Below are 17,133 nucleotides of genomic sequence, written 5' to 3' on the forward strand. Positions count from 1 at the left end.
TGTTGCTATAATAAAACAGCACCAAACATGCATACTCATATTTTGCAGCACACTCCATCAACATATATCAGAAAAGAGAATAAGCAACATAGTTTCAACGGCTTAGCCAGGTTTTCAGCAAACAATTGCTTTTGAGATCAGGGTTGCCAGTGTAAAGCATTAAAAGTCACTATATTGTTAATTCCACTTTTTCATTCAAAGGACATGTGAATTTTTGGTGAAGCCGTTTAATCTATATATATAAAAATGGTGTAAAAAATGTATAGTAATTCATAAAATGAGAACGGCTAGGCCGATTTCTGTAAAATTTTTTGTCAGTTATTCGTATTTTCGAGGAGAAAGTCTTTACGGAAGAAAATTTAGAAAAATCTCTCTGGAAAAGTCGGAAAATTGGAAAAATCGAAAATTGAGTTTTTGTATGAAATTTTATTCCTTAATAGCGAGACGAAGTTCGCCGGGTCCGCTAGTATATACATATATTTTTTATTTTTAAACAATAATAATTTGTAATTTTTTGTTCCATATGATGAAGGCGTTTTGACATTAAATGACACCTTTTTTATTACTGCGTTGGCAACACTACTCACAAAAACATCCCCTTGTTTTCTATTGGCTTCGACAAATGGTCAGTCGATTGCTAAATATGTAGCGTGGTTGTCGATTATGCCTAGCGAAAAAAAGATTAGGCGAAAAGTACAAAATAAGCAAAGATGCACAAAAATAAATATGCGTTCGTTTGCTTATTTAGCCGTGTGTGTCAATTTTGTGTAGCAGTTGATGTGTGCAGCTAATGCCGGGCATACACTATGGGCATGCAGGACAGCATTTGTAATAGTATTAGTAAATTTTGAAGTTTTTGTCAATGTATTTGGGAGTAGTTTTGGCAGGATTGAAATCAAAATAGTTTTGGATTTTGTAAATGAACCCCTTTCAATCCGATGAATTTTGTTTATTTTCCAAGTAACCAACAAATAATTTTTGAAAACAACAAATATTATTTGTGAGGAAATTAAAAATTTGGAAAACTTCAACCCAAAATCGAGTTCTGGAGGAAAATTCATCATTTTTGCAATATGGATTAAAGGAATGCCACACACTACTCAATCACACACTTACACAAGGGTTCATCGGTTGCTGTCCTGCATGGCCATAGTGTATGCCCGGCATAATGCTAATGTTTTTAAATGCTGGCTTTTAACCCCTGCTTTTTTTTTTGTAAATTTGGTTTTCAAAATGTAATAGGGTCTACTCATGAAATTTGACACTTCGAAATTTGCTACCATAGAATACTTCTTTTCATTGTAAACGTGTAATAACAATGACCTTCGGCAGTTCGGAATGCTTTATATTTACATTTTGATTCAAATTTGTTTTATTTTAGAGGATTTTCAAAATGTATTTATGTTTTTCCTGAGAAAATTTATAGAACGACATTTTAATATATATATATTAAGGTTATGACTTTTTGACATTTTTCCTCAAAAATGATTTCCTGTAGCAGGGATGAATGAACTTTTGCCTATTAATCACTATGCTATCGTTTATTCCATTGAAATATAAAAAAAGTTCACGAACAAATCGATTTTAAAAAAATAATTTTTTGAAAAAATATATGAAATGAAAAAAAAAAATATTTCAAAAATTATTTTTTGTTGCACTAATGAATAAATATAAGCCTACTAATAACTATAATAACGTTTATTTCATTCAAATATTAAAAAAGTCGCGAATAAAGTCACTTTGAAAAAAATTTTAATTTTTTGTTTTTTTGTTAAAAAATTATATTGTTGAATAAAAGCGTTTACGACATTTTTACGATTCTCAGAATTGAAGAAAAATAGTGAGAAATAAATTTTATGTCATTTTAATTATCTCATGTGGCTCTAAAGTTTATTTTCAATTATATATCTGTTTTCAGTGACTTCAAAAAATTGTCCATAATTTTGATAAATTCAAATTTTAAAATCATTTTGTGCGTGAGGTTTTTCACCGAATCACCTTATAATTAAGATTTTATGTAATCTTATGGCAAAACTCATCACGCTATGATACAGGGATATGAGGTTGTAAAAAAGTCATAACCCTAATATATATATTAGGCCGGGGCGATTTGAAAACCTTCATGGGCCATTCGCGTTTCTTATTCCTGGGATTGAACTGAGCAAAAAAGTCCCCTGGACCATATATCTACCGTGAAAATCGAGCCTCCCCAATTTGCTTTAAGTTTTTTATTGACGTTTTTTGGATATTTTGGCATATAACAGCCAAACCATTGAGATTTTCGATCTAACACAAAGACAAACGAACTAAAGGCATTGTCGTTGTCCATGGATCGCAACACGATATAATTTTGCATCAGAACACTTGAATATTTTTCGGGTCAAATTTTGTAGCACAATGTCATTTATCGACATTTTCCGAAAAGTTTGCACTGCCTGAAGGAGCGTTCCAATGCTTTTCAACTACTGTCTTGACTACAATGTTTGTCTTTGTGTTGAATCGAAAATCTCAATGGTTTGGCTGTTATATGCCAAAATATCCAAAAAACGTCAATAAAAAACTTAAAGTCAAAATCGGGAGGCTCGATTTTCACGGTAGATATATGGTCTAGTGGAATTTTTGCTCAGTTAAATCCCAGGAATCAGCAACGCGAAGGGTTTTTTTCCTTTCACACAAATCGCCCCACCCTAATATATATATATATATATATATATATATATATATATATATATATATTATAAGATTAATAATAAAAAGACTTCTTTATGTTTCAACAATCCAAGATAGAATAATATATTTTTCCAATTTCTCATATTATTATAATTGCTAAGCCTTCCATTCAGAAGACGTATATTTTATATGTTCCTATAAACACAGTGCTTACAACTCGGCCACGCTCTCTTGCACACGTCCTCGTGGGCATCTTCAATTCCAGCTTCAATTAGACAGTAACTATAATTTAACAACCGTCATCTGCACTGGATTGTTATTGTAGCCTACATCCTTTAAATTTTTATAAATATGAAATGAAGTATACATTTAAGCAATAAGTTTAAGAGCAAGTATTCTTTCCAATATTATGTTATGTATGTTGTCATTATCAATTTAAATAACGTTATATTCACATGCAAATAAAGACTAGTGAATACATTTTTAACTGTTATTCACTCCTAACTTCGGAATCGTATATGATCATGTAGTTTATGTATTTTTTAATATTTATGATTATTGAAATATATCCCCTCTTTTCCTATTAACCCGAAGGGATAAGACAAATCTTCGCAAAAGTTACTAATTAAATTATATGTAAAACCAACATTATTAACTATTATTTGTTCCGGCAAACATTGCCTGCAAAAATGTATACACTTGAATACTAATAAATTTTGACAGCTATTTCGAAAAAACCTACATTCTCTAGAAGAATTATATTCGTATAGAATCTGCCGAAAATTAAAATGTGAGCAGCAGTTCTCGTTTAAATATCTTGGTATAATTGTTTCGATATTGAATGCATTGAACTGAACACTTGAATTTTCTACTGAGAACTATGAATTACCCTGCTCTCATCATTGTTTATGAATCCCTGACTCCTTCCTTTTTTTTTCCCCGGTTCTAAAAAATGCATGTTTATTAGTGGATCCAACGTGATTAATAATGTTTTAATACAAGACACGCTCGTAATAAATCTTTCATTTGCATGAACTATTTAATCATCTTCTTGAAACCCTATTAAAACAGTTACAGTTTTAAAAATTGTGATGACCATCGAGATTCTGTCTTATAGCATTATGTTTACGACTGCATCATTAGTATTCACTTGCGCAACTGGACCAGTGAAAATTTTGGCACCTTTATATCTATCAATATCATCTCCCCATCTCGGCATTGGAACAGCTTTCCTATTCAGATATCTGAAATCTATGCCATTCTGTATTCGCAATTCTTCTTTTAAACCAAAAGACTATGGCTCGAATACGAAGATGATGAGTCCTGATAAGGTACATAGGTCAACATTCCTTAATTTTTCAACCACTTCCTGTATTCACTTGCTCATCGGGACTAGTCAGAATCATTCACACTTATAATTTCTCACCGAAAAATTGGTATTTTACCATTATCAGAACAATATGTCTACTATTCTCTTTTATGTTCGGATTGTTTATACTTAGTATTTCGGTAAAGACATCCACTTCTAACTGAATCAGGTGAAACATATATAAATACAATTCTATTAGGAAAGTAGTCATGATCTATCGAAATTTGATATCATTCACCTGCGCAGCTGGACCAGTGAATGGCGCCATTGGAAGAAGTTTTCATTCTCTAAAAGTTGATAATATTCACTTGCGCAGCTGGACCAGTGAACATCTTTAGCCTTTTGTATCTATCAATTTCATCTCCCAATCTCGGCAATGGAATATCTTTCCTTTTCAGATCTCTGAAATCTATGCCATTCTGCATTCGCCATCCTTCTTTTAACTAAAAGATTGTGGCTAGAATGCGAGGATGATGAGTCTTGAATAAGACCATCATTCTTAAACTCTTTTACCACTCTGAGAACAACTTTTCTTCCCTCTAAATACATTTTACATAGCTTTAAAAACTCTGCTACCTCAAAATGAACATTTTGATTTGCTAATCCCTAAATGTGGGCTATCATTAGCAAATCTATATTTGGGTACTGGTATCAATTACATTATCGTGTAAAAACCAGAAGTTATCAATATATTCGTGTTCATGCAAATATAAATACACAACCCTTCTTTTCAAAAATAAGTAACAAAACGCAGTGCATGTCATCAAAATCTTAAATAATTTTCAACACAATAATTTAAGGACATGCCATTATTTACAAAAATAGATTTCATCGTTTAATTGTTCATCAAACACTCTGGTTTAGACAACAACATTGTAATCATGGAAGCTCAAGCATATTTTGAGTACAGCTGCACTCAATTCTACATCTAATTCCAAAGAGGCTTTTATACAGCTAATAACAGCTGCAACTGACCTTCCACTTTCTGCACATAGCACAACTAACACATCCAATGAACAAAACATGTAGAACATCATGACTTTGCGATGTTATACCACGAGACAATGATCGTAAATTTAAAGTTTCCCACTAAATTAAATTTTTGTGAAGTACATGCCTATTGATCCTTCCATTGTGTTATAGAACTTATTCTTGCGTTTATAGAATCCAATTTTCTTTTCTCAATTACCTGCCCTTCGGTCACTCATTTAACTTCCTTTGATCTTTCTTCACTTGAGTTGATATCCAATTCACAATCAGCATGATTCTAATTTATCGCTAAGAGATTCCAATGCAAATTTGAACTTCCGGTAAGATATTCTGTTCTTTTCACATAGCAATTGTTTTGAATTATTTTCCAAACGTTTATTAGAATCAGCGTTATATCAAATCTTTCAACCGTATATTCTTTGAAACAATTCGCCAATTGTTTTAAATATACATATGTATGTACATATATCATTACTAATCCAAATTAGCCTCAGCCCAAATTTTCCTTTTTGGCAGCTGATATTTGTTTCAGGATCACAAATAGAACGAGACTCCAAATCTAAATTCTTGCTTCTTGATATTCAGTATCTGTTCTATGCGTATATTGGTTTTTGCGGATCCCACCGCTGCTTTATAAGATTAATAATAAAAAGACTTCTTTATGTTTCAACAATCCAAGATAGAATAATATATTTTTCCAATTTCTCATATTATTATAATTGCTAAGCCTTCCATTCAGAAGACGTATATTTTATATGTTCCTATAAACACAGTGCTTACAATATATATATATTAGGCCGGAGCGATTAGTATAGAAGGAAACAAGTAAGAAAAGCGTTAAGTTCGGTCGGGCCGAACTTTTTATACCCTCCACCACAAATTTCAGCCATTTCGGTGGATTAATGTGGCCACAACCTTCAAAATACCGAAATTCGGAAGGTACCGTTCTGTGGGGACTATATGATGGCGTGGACCTATACCTACAAATTTCTGGGGGAAAGTTTTATACGCCTAAAGAATACTAAATACCAAATTTCAGCCATCTCGGTGTGATAATGAGGCTAAAACGTTCAAAGTATCCAAAATCGGGAGATATTGTATTATGGGGGCTATATCAACACGTGGACCTATATAAACATTTTATGGTAGAAATGTTTCTTAGCCTCTGGAAACACAAAATACAAAGTTACAACCGATTCTTTGGTCAAATGGGTCTAATACATTCAAAATATATTAAAATGACGCGTACTTTATAAGGGGCCTTACGTGGGGGCTATACCAAAACGTGGACCTATATAACCCAACTTTGGTAAGAATGTTTTCTGGCCTCTGAAGACACAAAATACCAAATTACAACCAATTGTGTGGTCAAATGGGTCTAATACATTCAAAATATATTAAAATGACGCGTACTTTCTATGGAGCCTTATATGGGGGCTATACCAAAACGTAGACCTATATAACCCAACTTTGGTAGGAATATGTTTTGGCCTCTGGAGACACAAAGTACAAAATTACAACCAATTCGGTGGTAAAATGGGCCAAATATCTTAAAAATTCCTTAAAACGACGACGCGTCACGCGTCATTTTGTATGGGGGCTATACGAAAGCGTGGACCTACATAGCCCGCTTTCAATACCAAAAGTCCTACGTAAATATAACATATTTTCCCAAAATTTCATCAACCTACGTCAATCCGTTCGGACGCTAGAGTGATTTCCACAGACGGACAGACAGACAGACGGACGGACATGGCTATATCGATGTAGAATTGCACGCTGATCAAGAATATATACTTTGTGGGGTGTACAATGATTATTTCGAGTAGTTACAAACGTAGTGACAAACTTAATATACCCCCATCATATGGTGGAGGGTATAAAAACCTTAATAGGCCCTTCGCGTTTCTGATTCCTGGGATTGAACTGAGCAAAAAAGTCCACTGGACCATATGTCTACGATGAAAATCGAGCCTCCCGATTTTGTCCTGAAGTTTTTTATTGGCGTTTGTTGGATATTTTTGCATATAACAGCCAAACCATTGAGATTTGCTATCCAATACACACACCAAATTGTAGCCAACACAATAATTAAGACCTCTCTAGTATATCGCAAAAGTATTGGAATGCTGCTTCAGGCAGTTTTGGCCTTGAGAAAGTGCACATTTTTCGAAAAATGTCGATAAATGGCACTGTGCTACAAAAGTTGACCAGAAAAATATTCAAGCTTTCTGATGCAAAATTATATCGTGTTGGGATGCATGGACAACGACAATGTCTTTAGTTCGTTTGTGTGTGAAAATCTGGGTTTCTTACATTTTCAAATTTAAACGGACATATCTTCTTTTTTCACATCGGATTTCTATTGATCCTTCTTTCAAAGGGGTGAAGAATATCGTTCGACCAAGTTATTACTTTTTTTAATCGTTTAACAAATGGCTATGTTATAGTGGTTTAAGTTTGAAAACCCCCACAAAAAAAAAATAATAATTGAATTTGAATATTTTTCTGGTCAACTTTTGTAGCATAGTGTGCCATTTATCGAAATTTTTCGAAAAGTTTGCACCTTCTCAAGGCCAAAACTGCCAATTTTTGTCCTTGTGTTCGATCGAAAATCTCAATGGTTTGGCTGTTATATGCCAAAATGTCTAAAACACGTGGATAAAAACTTAAAGTCAAAATCGGTAGGCTCGATATTCACCGTAGACCTATGCACTAGTGGACTTTTCTACTCAGTTCAATCCCAGGAATCAGAAACGCGAAGGGCCCCTTAAGGTTTTCAAATCGCCCCGGCCTAATATATATACATTTTTGAAAGTTTGACAGTTTTTATCCTAAGCGTACTCAGGTCAGTTTGACATATGACCATGTTTTGGAACTATGCGTACGAACCCGAAAAATAGCAGCAATCGCTAGAACATGCTGCAAAAGCCTTCAAAAGCCATGTTTGTCACAATCAAGCCAATGTTAACAACCCAAAACATGGTCGTATGTCATACTGTGCTGAGTACGCTTAGGCTAAAAACTGTCAAACTTTAAAAAAATGTCAAATGACACCTGGCGAAACTGCGTGTTGCCTAGGCCAGAAGGTTTTCGAGTAAGCAACAATTTGGTTTGTGTTTTAAATTACCGAAAGTGACGTTGAGCTCCCGACTCAATTACTATTTTGGCTACTAATATTAATTTCATATGAGTAGACCACGGATCGTATGATTATTATTCCGTTGGATAAAATTACAAATACGCCACGTATAAAGACAAACTATCAAGCATGTCACAGATTCCCATCGGAATGGTTTCAATTCCGTAATTTCATTTCGATCGTTTTTATACCCTCCACCATAGGATGGGGGTATATTAAGTTTGTCACTACGTTTGTAACTACTCGAAATAATCATTGCAGACCCCACAGACTATATATATTCTTGATCAGCGTGCAATTCTACATCGATATAGCCATATCCGTCTGTGGAAATCACTCTAGCTTCCGAACGGATTGACGTAGGTGGCTGAAAATTTGGGAAAATCTATTATTTGTACGTATGACTTTTGGTATTGAAAGCGGGCTATGTAGGTCCACGCTTTCATATAGCCCCATACAAAATGACGTGTCGTCGTTTTAAGGAATGTTTAAGATATTTGTCCCATTTTACCACCGAATTGGTTGTAACTTTGTATTTTGTGTCTCCAGAGGCCAAAAACCATTCCTACCAAAGTTGGTTTATATAGGTCCACGTTTTGGTATAGCCCCCATATAAGCCCCCATATATACGCGTCATTTTCATATATTTTGAATGTATTAGTCCCATTTGACAACAGAATCGGTTGTAACTTCGTATTTTGTGTTTCCAGAGGCTAAGAAATATTTCTACCATAAAATGTTTATATAGACCCACGTTTTGATATAGCCCCCATAGGACGATATCTCCCGATTTTCGGTATTTTGAAGGGTTTGGCCTCATTATCACACCGAGATGGCTGAAATTTGGTATTTAGTCTTCGGTGGGGGTATAGAACTTTCCCCCAGTAATTTGTAGGTATAGGTCCACGCCATCATATACCCCGTAGAACGGTACCTTCCGATTTTCGGTATTTTAAAGGTTGTGGCCACATTAATCCACCAAAATGGCTGAAATTTGTGGTGGAGGGTATAAAAAGTTCGGCCCGACCGAACTTAACGCTTTTGAGTTGTTACGATACGTCATCTTGCAATTTTGGCTACGACAACCGTAATAAAGGTTATTTTTATACCCTACACCACTATGTGGGGAGGGTATTATAAGTTGGTTTTGGCCATAAAGTTTGTAACGCATCTAAATAATGGTCGTAGACCCATACTTATATATACCAAAATGAATGTCTCGACGAGCTGAGTCGATCTGGCTATGTGTGTCCGTCCGTCAGTCCGTCCGTCCGTCCGTCTGTCCATCTAAACCTTGTAATCACGCTACAGGTCGCAATTTTGATCGGATCGTCACGAAATTTTGGATGTTGATGGGGGTCCCGGAGGGGAAGAAGCCTATTGATTTTGGTGATGGTCGGATAATATTTAGGGGTCGGAATGGGCAAAAAACTTATGTGGATAAAAAGACAACGTTTTTTTCCAAAGCGAATATCTCAGCTTCTATACGGGGTATACCAAAAGCAAAACCTGACAATAAAATTAGACAATATCACCTTTCTAATGATGTAAAGTAGGTTCTCGTAGGTGATTAAACAACGAAGATATTACAATAGTCGCAAATAAAACCCAACTTTTCATTTTTGCGATTTTAATTATAATGACGATTATCACAGCTTTGGTTGGGGACTTTCCAAAAGCAAAGCCTGGCTATGAAAGTAGAAGATCCCATATTTACAATGATGTAAACTAGGTCGGGGTAGGTGACCAAATAACGGAGATTTCATAATAGTCGGTGATACATCCCATTTTTCCACTTTTTTGGAAATCACGCTACAGGTCGCAATTTTGATCGGATCGTCACGAAATTTTGAGGGTTAATGGGGGTCGCACAGATGAAGAAGCCTATTGATTTTGGTGATGGTCGGATAATATTTGGGGGGTCGTAATGGGCAAAAAACTTATTTGGAGAAAAAGACAACGTTTTTTCCTAAGCGAATATCTCAGCTTCAATATGGGGTATACCAAAAGCAGAACCTGGCCATGAAAGTAGAAAATATCGTCTTTCTAATGATGTAAAGTAGGTTCTCGTAGGTTATCAAACAACGAATATATCGCAATAGCCGCTAATAGAACCCAACTTTTTATTTTTGCGATTTTAATAACAATGACGAATATCACAGCTTCGGTTGGGGATCTTCCAAAAACAAAGTCCGAGTATGAAAGTAGAAAATCCCATCTTTACAGTGATGCAAAGTAGGTTGGCGTAGGTGGCCGCATAACGGAGATATCACAATAGTCGTCAATACATCCCATATTTTCATTTTTTTGTAATCACGCTACAGGTCGCAATTTTGATCGGATCGTCACGAAATTTTGGGGGTTAATGGGGGTCACACAGATGAAGAAGCCTATTGATTTTGGTGATGGTCGGATAATATTCAGGGGTCGGAATGGGAAAAAAACTTATTTGGAGAAAAAGTCAACGTTTTATTTCAAAGCGAATATCTCCCCTTCTAAAAGGGGTATTTTAAAAGCAAAACCTGCCAATGAAAGTAGAAAATATCACCTTTGCAACGTAGGTTGTCGTAGGTGGTCAAACAACGAAGATATCGCAATAGCCGCTAATAGAACACAACTTTTCATTTTTGCGATTTTAATAATAATGACGAATATCACAGCTTTGGTTCGGGACCTTCCAAAAGCAAAGTCTGACAATGAAAGTAAAAACTCCCATCATTACAATGATGTAAAGCAGGTTGGCGTAGGTATCCAAATAACGGAGATATCGCAATAGTCGGTAATACAACCCATTTTTCTACTTTTTTGGAAATCACGCTACAGGTCGCAATTTTAATTGGATCGTCACGAAATTTTGGGTGTTATTGGGGGTCCCACAGAGGAAAAAACCCTTAGATTTTTGATAATGGGCGGATATTATTCAGGGGTCGGAATGTGAAAAAAAATATTTGGAAGAAGACCAACGTTTTATTTCAAAGTTAATATTTCCCTTCTGTATCAGGTATATCGAAAGCAAACCCTGGCAAGGAAAGTAGAAAATATCACCTTTACAACGATGTGAAATAGGTTGTCATATGTGGTCAAACAACATAGATATCGCAATAGTCGGTAATGCATCCCTTTTTCCATTTTTGTGGAATCACACTACGAAACTTTGATCGGATCCTCACGAAAGTTTGGGGGTTGATGGGGGTCTAACAGAAAAAGAATCCTGTTGATGGTTGGCATACATCCCACTTTTCCATTTTTTATTTGGGTTGTACTGTCGATGCACTCAAATGCGTTTCAAAAAAATTGACCTGTGTTAGTGAAGGCATTCAGAGCAAAGGCGCTAAGCTATCCCAATTTTAATATTTTTAATTTTATTAGTCAATAGCTTATGAACAGGGGTAGTGGTGTAGGGTATCACATAGTCGGCCCCGACCCGACTATAGCCTTGGCTCACTTGTTTTTTTTTAATTTACGGAATGTCTAAAAATTGGCGAAGCCTCCCCAGCCATGGGGCTGCTTCGCCATGGATATGGGACATTCACCAACGAACTCTAAAACTGTAATTTACCAGACTTCTTCCTTAAATATCAATATCAAACGAAAATGGAACATGCTTTCTATTGAATAACAAAAAATGATTCTAAAATTCACAAAAAGAAACAGATTATAGCACTTAATTGAAGTAAGTACCTACAATTTTGGTACAAAAATCATACTATTATTAAAATAAGATACGTTTATAATGATATTCAATTTTAACATCACATTATAGTGTGGATAGTGTGGCATAAAGATTTTAAGTTAAACATGACAAATTTCTTACATTAACCAACCACACCCCTATCATGGGGTAGGCGCCCCAAACAAAATATACGTACCATAATTATTTTTCCTAATACGTCCGCTTTCATGCCTATGACACAACTGCCAACTTTTGGAAGATGACAGACCTTCGTTAAACTCACAATTTTGCCTTTAACGCATTTTTTCTAGCACTTGTAGTTTGCGAAAAAACCGGCACTGGCCTAGCCGCCACATGTTACCACATATATAGCCCGTTTGTTTTGAAGTTGATCACATTTTTTCTGAAAGTTTACTGCACTTAGCTCATGTACTGTGGTCAATTTTTAGAAAAATCTGGCCAAAATTTAGATTAACTAAGAATATACCATTATGGTATAGAACTTCAACAATCATAAATATATTTTTGCGGTTTTTAGTTAAATGATGACAAAAAAACTAACAAATGTAAGTTTTGAAATGAAAAATAATAAAAAATATGCAATTATCCTTGTTTTTCACCAATAATGAACCCGTATTTTGTATTAGAAAAAGTGTCACATCTCATTGTTGATCAGTACCTAAAGTTGAAAGTGGCGTACTTTTATTTTGTTAAATATGTTCAATTTTTAATAAAATGTTCACTACAAGTTGTGACTTTTGTTGTAAAACCCCAATAACAGTGTTTATTTTACATGTTATGAATGTACTAAGTTTGTGAGAAATTCTATGATATTTTGTCAACAAAAGGAAAGTATATGTTTTGGATTGTTTTTAATACCCACTTTTTCGCTTCGGATATTGTTTTCGTGATAGGAAGGAATGCAAAGGAGAAAAATTCCGCAGCACAGAATTTTCATTCGTGATTGGGCTGATTATTACCTTCCTAAACTTTAGTGTATAGGAAAAGATAAAAATACGATTTTAATATAATATTATAATTTAGTTTATTTCTGCTTTAATTTTCAAACAATTTGTTTGAATACAAAAATTATTTTCTTATTTTCTTGTTGTAATCTGTTTTTATATAAATCTATAATTACGTATGTATATATAAACATTTTGTGTTAATACATTTTTACTAAAAAGTCTAAATATTTAATATTTATATTTATGATTGTGGCCCTCAAAAACCAATGTAATGCCATTGTTTTAGAATAAGGATAGATTTTTTATGATTTTATTGTTGGCAATTTAATTTCATATTAAGATGATTTCCAACAAAAAAAAAAAAAGCAGCAAAACTTTTCTATTCAAAATATTGTTTCCATTGTTATTTTTTTAATACAAATATGGTATGTTCCAGAACTGCAAGAATCGACTAGTTTATACCATTTTGTTATCGTAGTAAACTTTTGTAGATTCTTGCAGGTTCTGGAACAGATCTAAACCATCATTCAATGCATTTAATTTCACAAAACTTCCACTGAACGGGGTATAAATGACGATGATCCTGTTGGTGTTAGAGATTCCGTGACTTTTGCATTAATTAATTTTTCGGTAGACGGTGATGGCATACCATGTACTCCACCGCCATTATTACTGCTGCTGCTAGTAGTTTGTGATCCAAACCCATTTGAAGAAGGCGGTGATGATATGGATAGCCCAGATGTGATGTTGTTGTTGCTGTTATATTGTAGCGGTGTAGATGAGATAAAGATGCCTGAATTGCCAGAAACAGAATTGGATGCTGAGGAACAGGATGATGATGTTGTGGAGGATTGAGTCGATGTTAGTTTTTCTGCAGATGAAGTAGATACGATTGCATTCGCTTATCTAGGGACTGCCAGGCATACTGTCATCGTTCTCCAAATAGCTGACATAGGAATCTGTACTGTCCGGATTATGATGTGAGGTAATTCCTGAATTCATGCTGCCTCCGTGTGGACCGTTCATTTGTTGACCCCGTATTTGCGAATGGGGTCCTTGTTGATGGGTTGCCAATGGTGACATACCATTTAGGTCGTAACCATGCATCTATAAATTAAACAAAAAAAAAAAAAACAATCGTTAAAAATTAAACTGAATGGGAAACGGAGACTTTAGTAATAATGGAAAAAGGTGTTTCTTTTTACTCATGTAGGCATGAAATGTAATAGATTACAATTAGCTGTTTGAAAGTTTAGCTTTATTTGAATCAACTGATTGCATTCAGACATTAAAATAGAGATTCCTGCAATCTTACCTGATTGACCAGTTGTTGAAATATTGGTGTGTGGGCATTTATGGTGTCATTACTATCCAAATCGGCATGTAGTGCAAACTCAGACAAAGCTTTCCATGGTGGTTGATATGTCTGGACATCGATACCCTGCATGTTAAGTGGTGAATCGTGTCTGACGGGTGAACTGGCAATCATGGGTATACCCTGCATAGCACCATAGCCCAGTTTATGACCCTCCTAAAACAAACAATAAATTAATTGTTTTATAAATTATTCCAATTAATAAGTAATTCTAAAGGCCTTGGTACCATGGCACCGCTGAGTGTCGTTTTACGCGTAAAAACAACAACCACAGGCAAATGTGTAAAGGGCTCGGCACATACGGTCCGTTGTGAGTCGCGTCACGAATTGAAAACAACAATCAAATGAAAATAGTGAAGGTGATGCCAAGTAACGCGAAACTCAACGGCCTTAAGTGATGCCAAGTTTGTTCTTGAAGTTTCCATGTGGCTGTTGTAACTCGGCACTCAACGGAGTGTATGAGCCGAGGCCGTGAATGTATCGACATATACGGTCCGTTGTGAGTCGCGTCACGCTTCAAAAACAACAACCACATGAAAAATGTGTAAGTGATGCCATGCTTGTTCTTGAAGTTTTCAAGTGGTTGTTGTAACTCAACGGACTGTATGTGCCGAACCCATTAAATACCAAAACTTAATCGATCTTTGCTTGCTTTCATGGCGGAATAAGAAGGTGTTACATAAGTTGCCCAAAATCAGTGTGAACGTTAAAATGTTCACAATGTGTTCACAATAAGGAATTACTGTGAATTGCTTGTTTACGTCTTGTATGTGATTTTATTCACAATAATGCATTTTGATAACTAGAATGGTAATTAGCTGTTTTGGGTGTAGTACCTGTATTATTGTGTCATGATTGCTTTGTTCGCTGTTTGAAGCCAAATAATAGAGGAATTGCAAAAATGTTCTTTTTTATAATATGACTTTTGGAAAGCGAACAAAACATGCGACGAGCTGATTGAGTTTGGCCTTAAGTTGCAGAAATCCAGAAGGTAAATGATAATACCATGAGTTAAATCAACAACACTTACCTTTTCTTGTTGCATTTGTAATTTCATTTGAATCGTTCTCTTTTTATCTTTACAGCGTTTATTCTGAAACCACACACGTATAACGCGGACTGATAACCCTGTCATTTCTACCATTTGCTCTTTCATGAGCGCATCAGGCCGCGGATTAGCATTATAGCAGGTTCTATACAGAGAAAAGTAATAAATACAAATTAGTTAATAGATACAAATAAAGGTAATATAAGAAAATCAAACACTTAAGGAAGATAAGTTAGCAGTTTATCATGGTAATAAGCGATACTATAAACGTAGTACACAAGCGCTTCAAAGGTCTTTACATAAATGAAATCCAGTGAATTTGAACTGTCAATTCCATTGCATATACGTTATAAAATATCCACAGGATGACTTCAGATGGGAAAAAAACTATGGAATTGACAGTTCAAATACAGTGGATTTTTCGTGTAAAATGAAATATTTCGTTAATTTATATCTTCCATATTTCTATTAAACAGGATTATCACCATTTGTAAAAAGTATTTTGTGGATAAAATGTATTACCGACTTACCTTAATGTATGTAACTGTTTTTCATTGAGCACCGTTCTTACTCTCGTTGATTTTCCATCCGATGGTCCCGAAGGCCTTTTTTCCCTCATACTTTTATTTGAGCCAGATTCACTGTCAGAGTCTACAAAAAATCAAAAATTAAAATATCAACATTTTAATCATGCTGTGGCTATTTATAGAATGCCATTAATTGCAATTCCAACCAGAATACAATATTCAAGGGTAAATCAATCAAAATCTGTGTAAAATCTGTATTTGCCAAAAAATTGGAAACTTTAAAAATAGTCCGACAATACGAAATTATCTTGGTTATGGGTACTTTACACGATATGTTATTTTACTTATGTGCTGTCACTTTGCATATACACTTAGTATATAAAAAGTGACAACCCATATGTAAAAAAACATACCGTGTAGAAACCCATTATATCAACACATGTTGATTAATTGATTGTTTTTCCTCCAATTTACCAATGTTTACCAACGACCGAGGAAGAAGAAAAGAACATCAAAGTAAATTCCCTTTTGTTAATGTGTTCGCAAAAGATCAATTGTTTTGGTGCAAGTTTAAATGTTAGGGATTTTTTGTTCTCTTCAAATTGGGATATTTACATGAACTCCTTTGCTAGGGAGAAAAAAGGACGGTGATCAAAAGAATACAATGCGAAGGCTCGGGTCAAAGGTCATTGTTTTTTGTAGAATTGTATGTGCCTTTGTCCGCAAACATATGTATGTCATAGAGAGTAGGTATGTTGAACAATAAAATTAGCTTCTTGCGCATTTTGACATCATATAGTCAACCAAAAAAGTCCAAATACACCCTATAAATACCAGTTTAGGGGGCATGGGGACATTTTTATTGAAATCCAAGTATATAGTTCTATTTCATATCCCTAATAAACAAAATTAAGTGGTACAAAAGTTTATTGCATTATACAAATAAACGGTAAATTCTATAAAAATTAAAAAATTAATAGGGGAAAAATGTGTACATACACCCAAATTAAATATGGATATTGCCGTAAAATTTATGATATATGCAATACAAATTGTACATTTTATTGCTTTAGCGAGTGTTTATGGTTGTTTATTATATCTTTCAGTCAAAATAGGAACATATTTGTGGGTTAATTGCCGTTATTTAAGGGCACAATTTGCTGATAGCTCATTAAAACGTACCCTTGCAGATTTCTTTAAATTTTTCAGTCTAATACTTTACAAACCCCAAAAACCCACTGAAGATTTTGAGATCCACGAGCGTCGCTAAAAGTTGTCGTATAATGATCGTTATGGCCACTAAAAGAGTTATAAATGGCGAATAATTGTACATTGCTGATTCAACGGATGCTCGAGGATTGTACCAGACCA

General features: G+C 34.6%; 1 protein-coding gene across 2 annotated transcripts in view; it reads right to left on the bottom strand.

Annotated features, from left to right (window-relative positions):
• Positions 1-12,864: 12,864 nt before the first annotated feature.
• LOC141394513 (insulin gene enhancer protein isl-1-like) overlaps positions 12,865-17,133 on the bottom strand; it is a 57,785-nt gene continuing 53,516 nt past the window's right edge. For both annotated transcript variants that reach the window (XM_073969050.1, XM_073969051.1), the window contains exons 5-8: positions 15,766-15,886; positions 15,218-15,380; positions 14,128-14,343; positions 12,865-13,919 (exon numbers count right to left, since the gene is read on the bottom strand). In XM_073969050.1, the coding sequence (XP_073825151.1) occupies positions 13,719-13,919; positions 14,128-14,343; positions 15,218-15,380; positions 15,766-15,886 (701 nt within the window). In that variant the 3' untranslated portion in view covers positions 12,865-13,718. The remainder of the gene's footprint in view (positions 13,920-14,127; positions 14,344-15,217; positions 15,381-15,765; positions 15,887-17,133) is intronic.

The sequence above is a fragment of the Musca autumnalis genome, unplaced genomic scaffold, assembly GCF_047663935.1.
Source record: "Musca autumnalis isolate F117 unplaced genomic scaffold, ASM4766393v1 scaffold_2, whole genome shotgun sequence".
In the NCBI taxonomy this organism is placed as follows: domain Eukaryota; kingdom Metazoa; phylum Arthropoda; class Insecta; order Diptera; family Muscidae; genus Musca; species Musca autumnalis.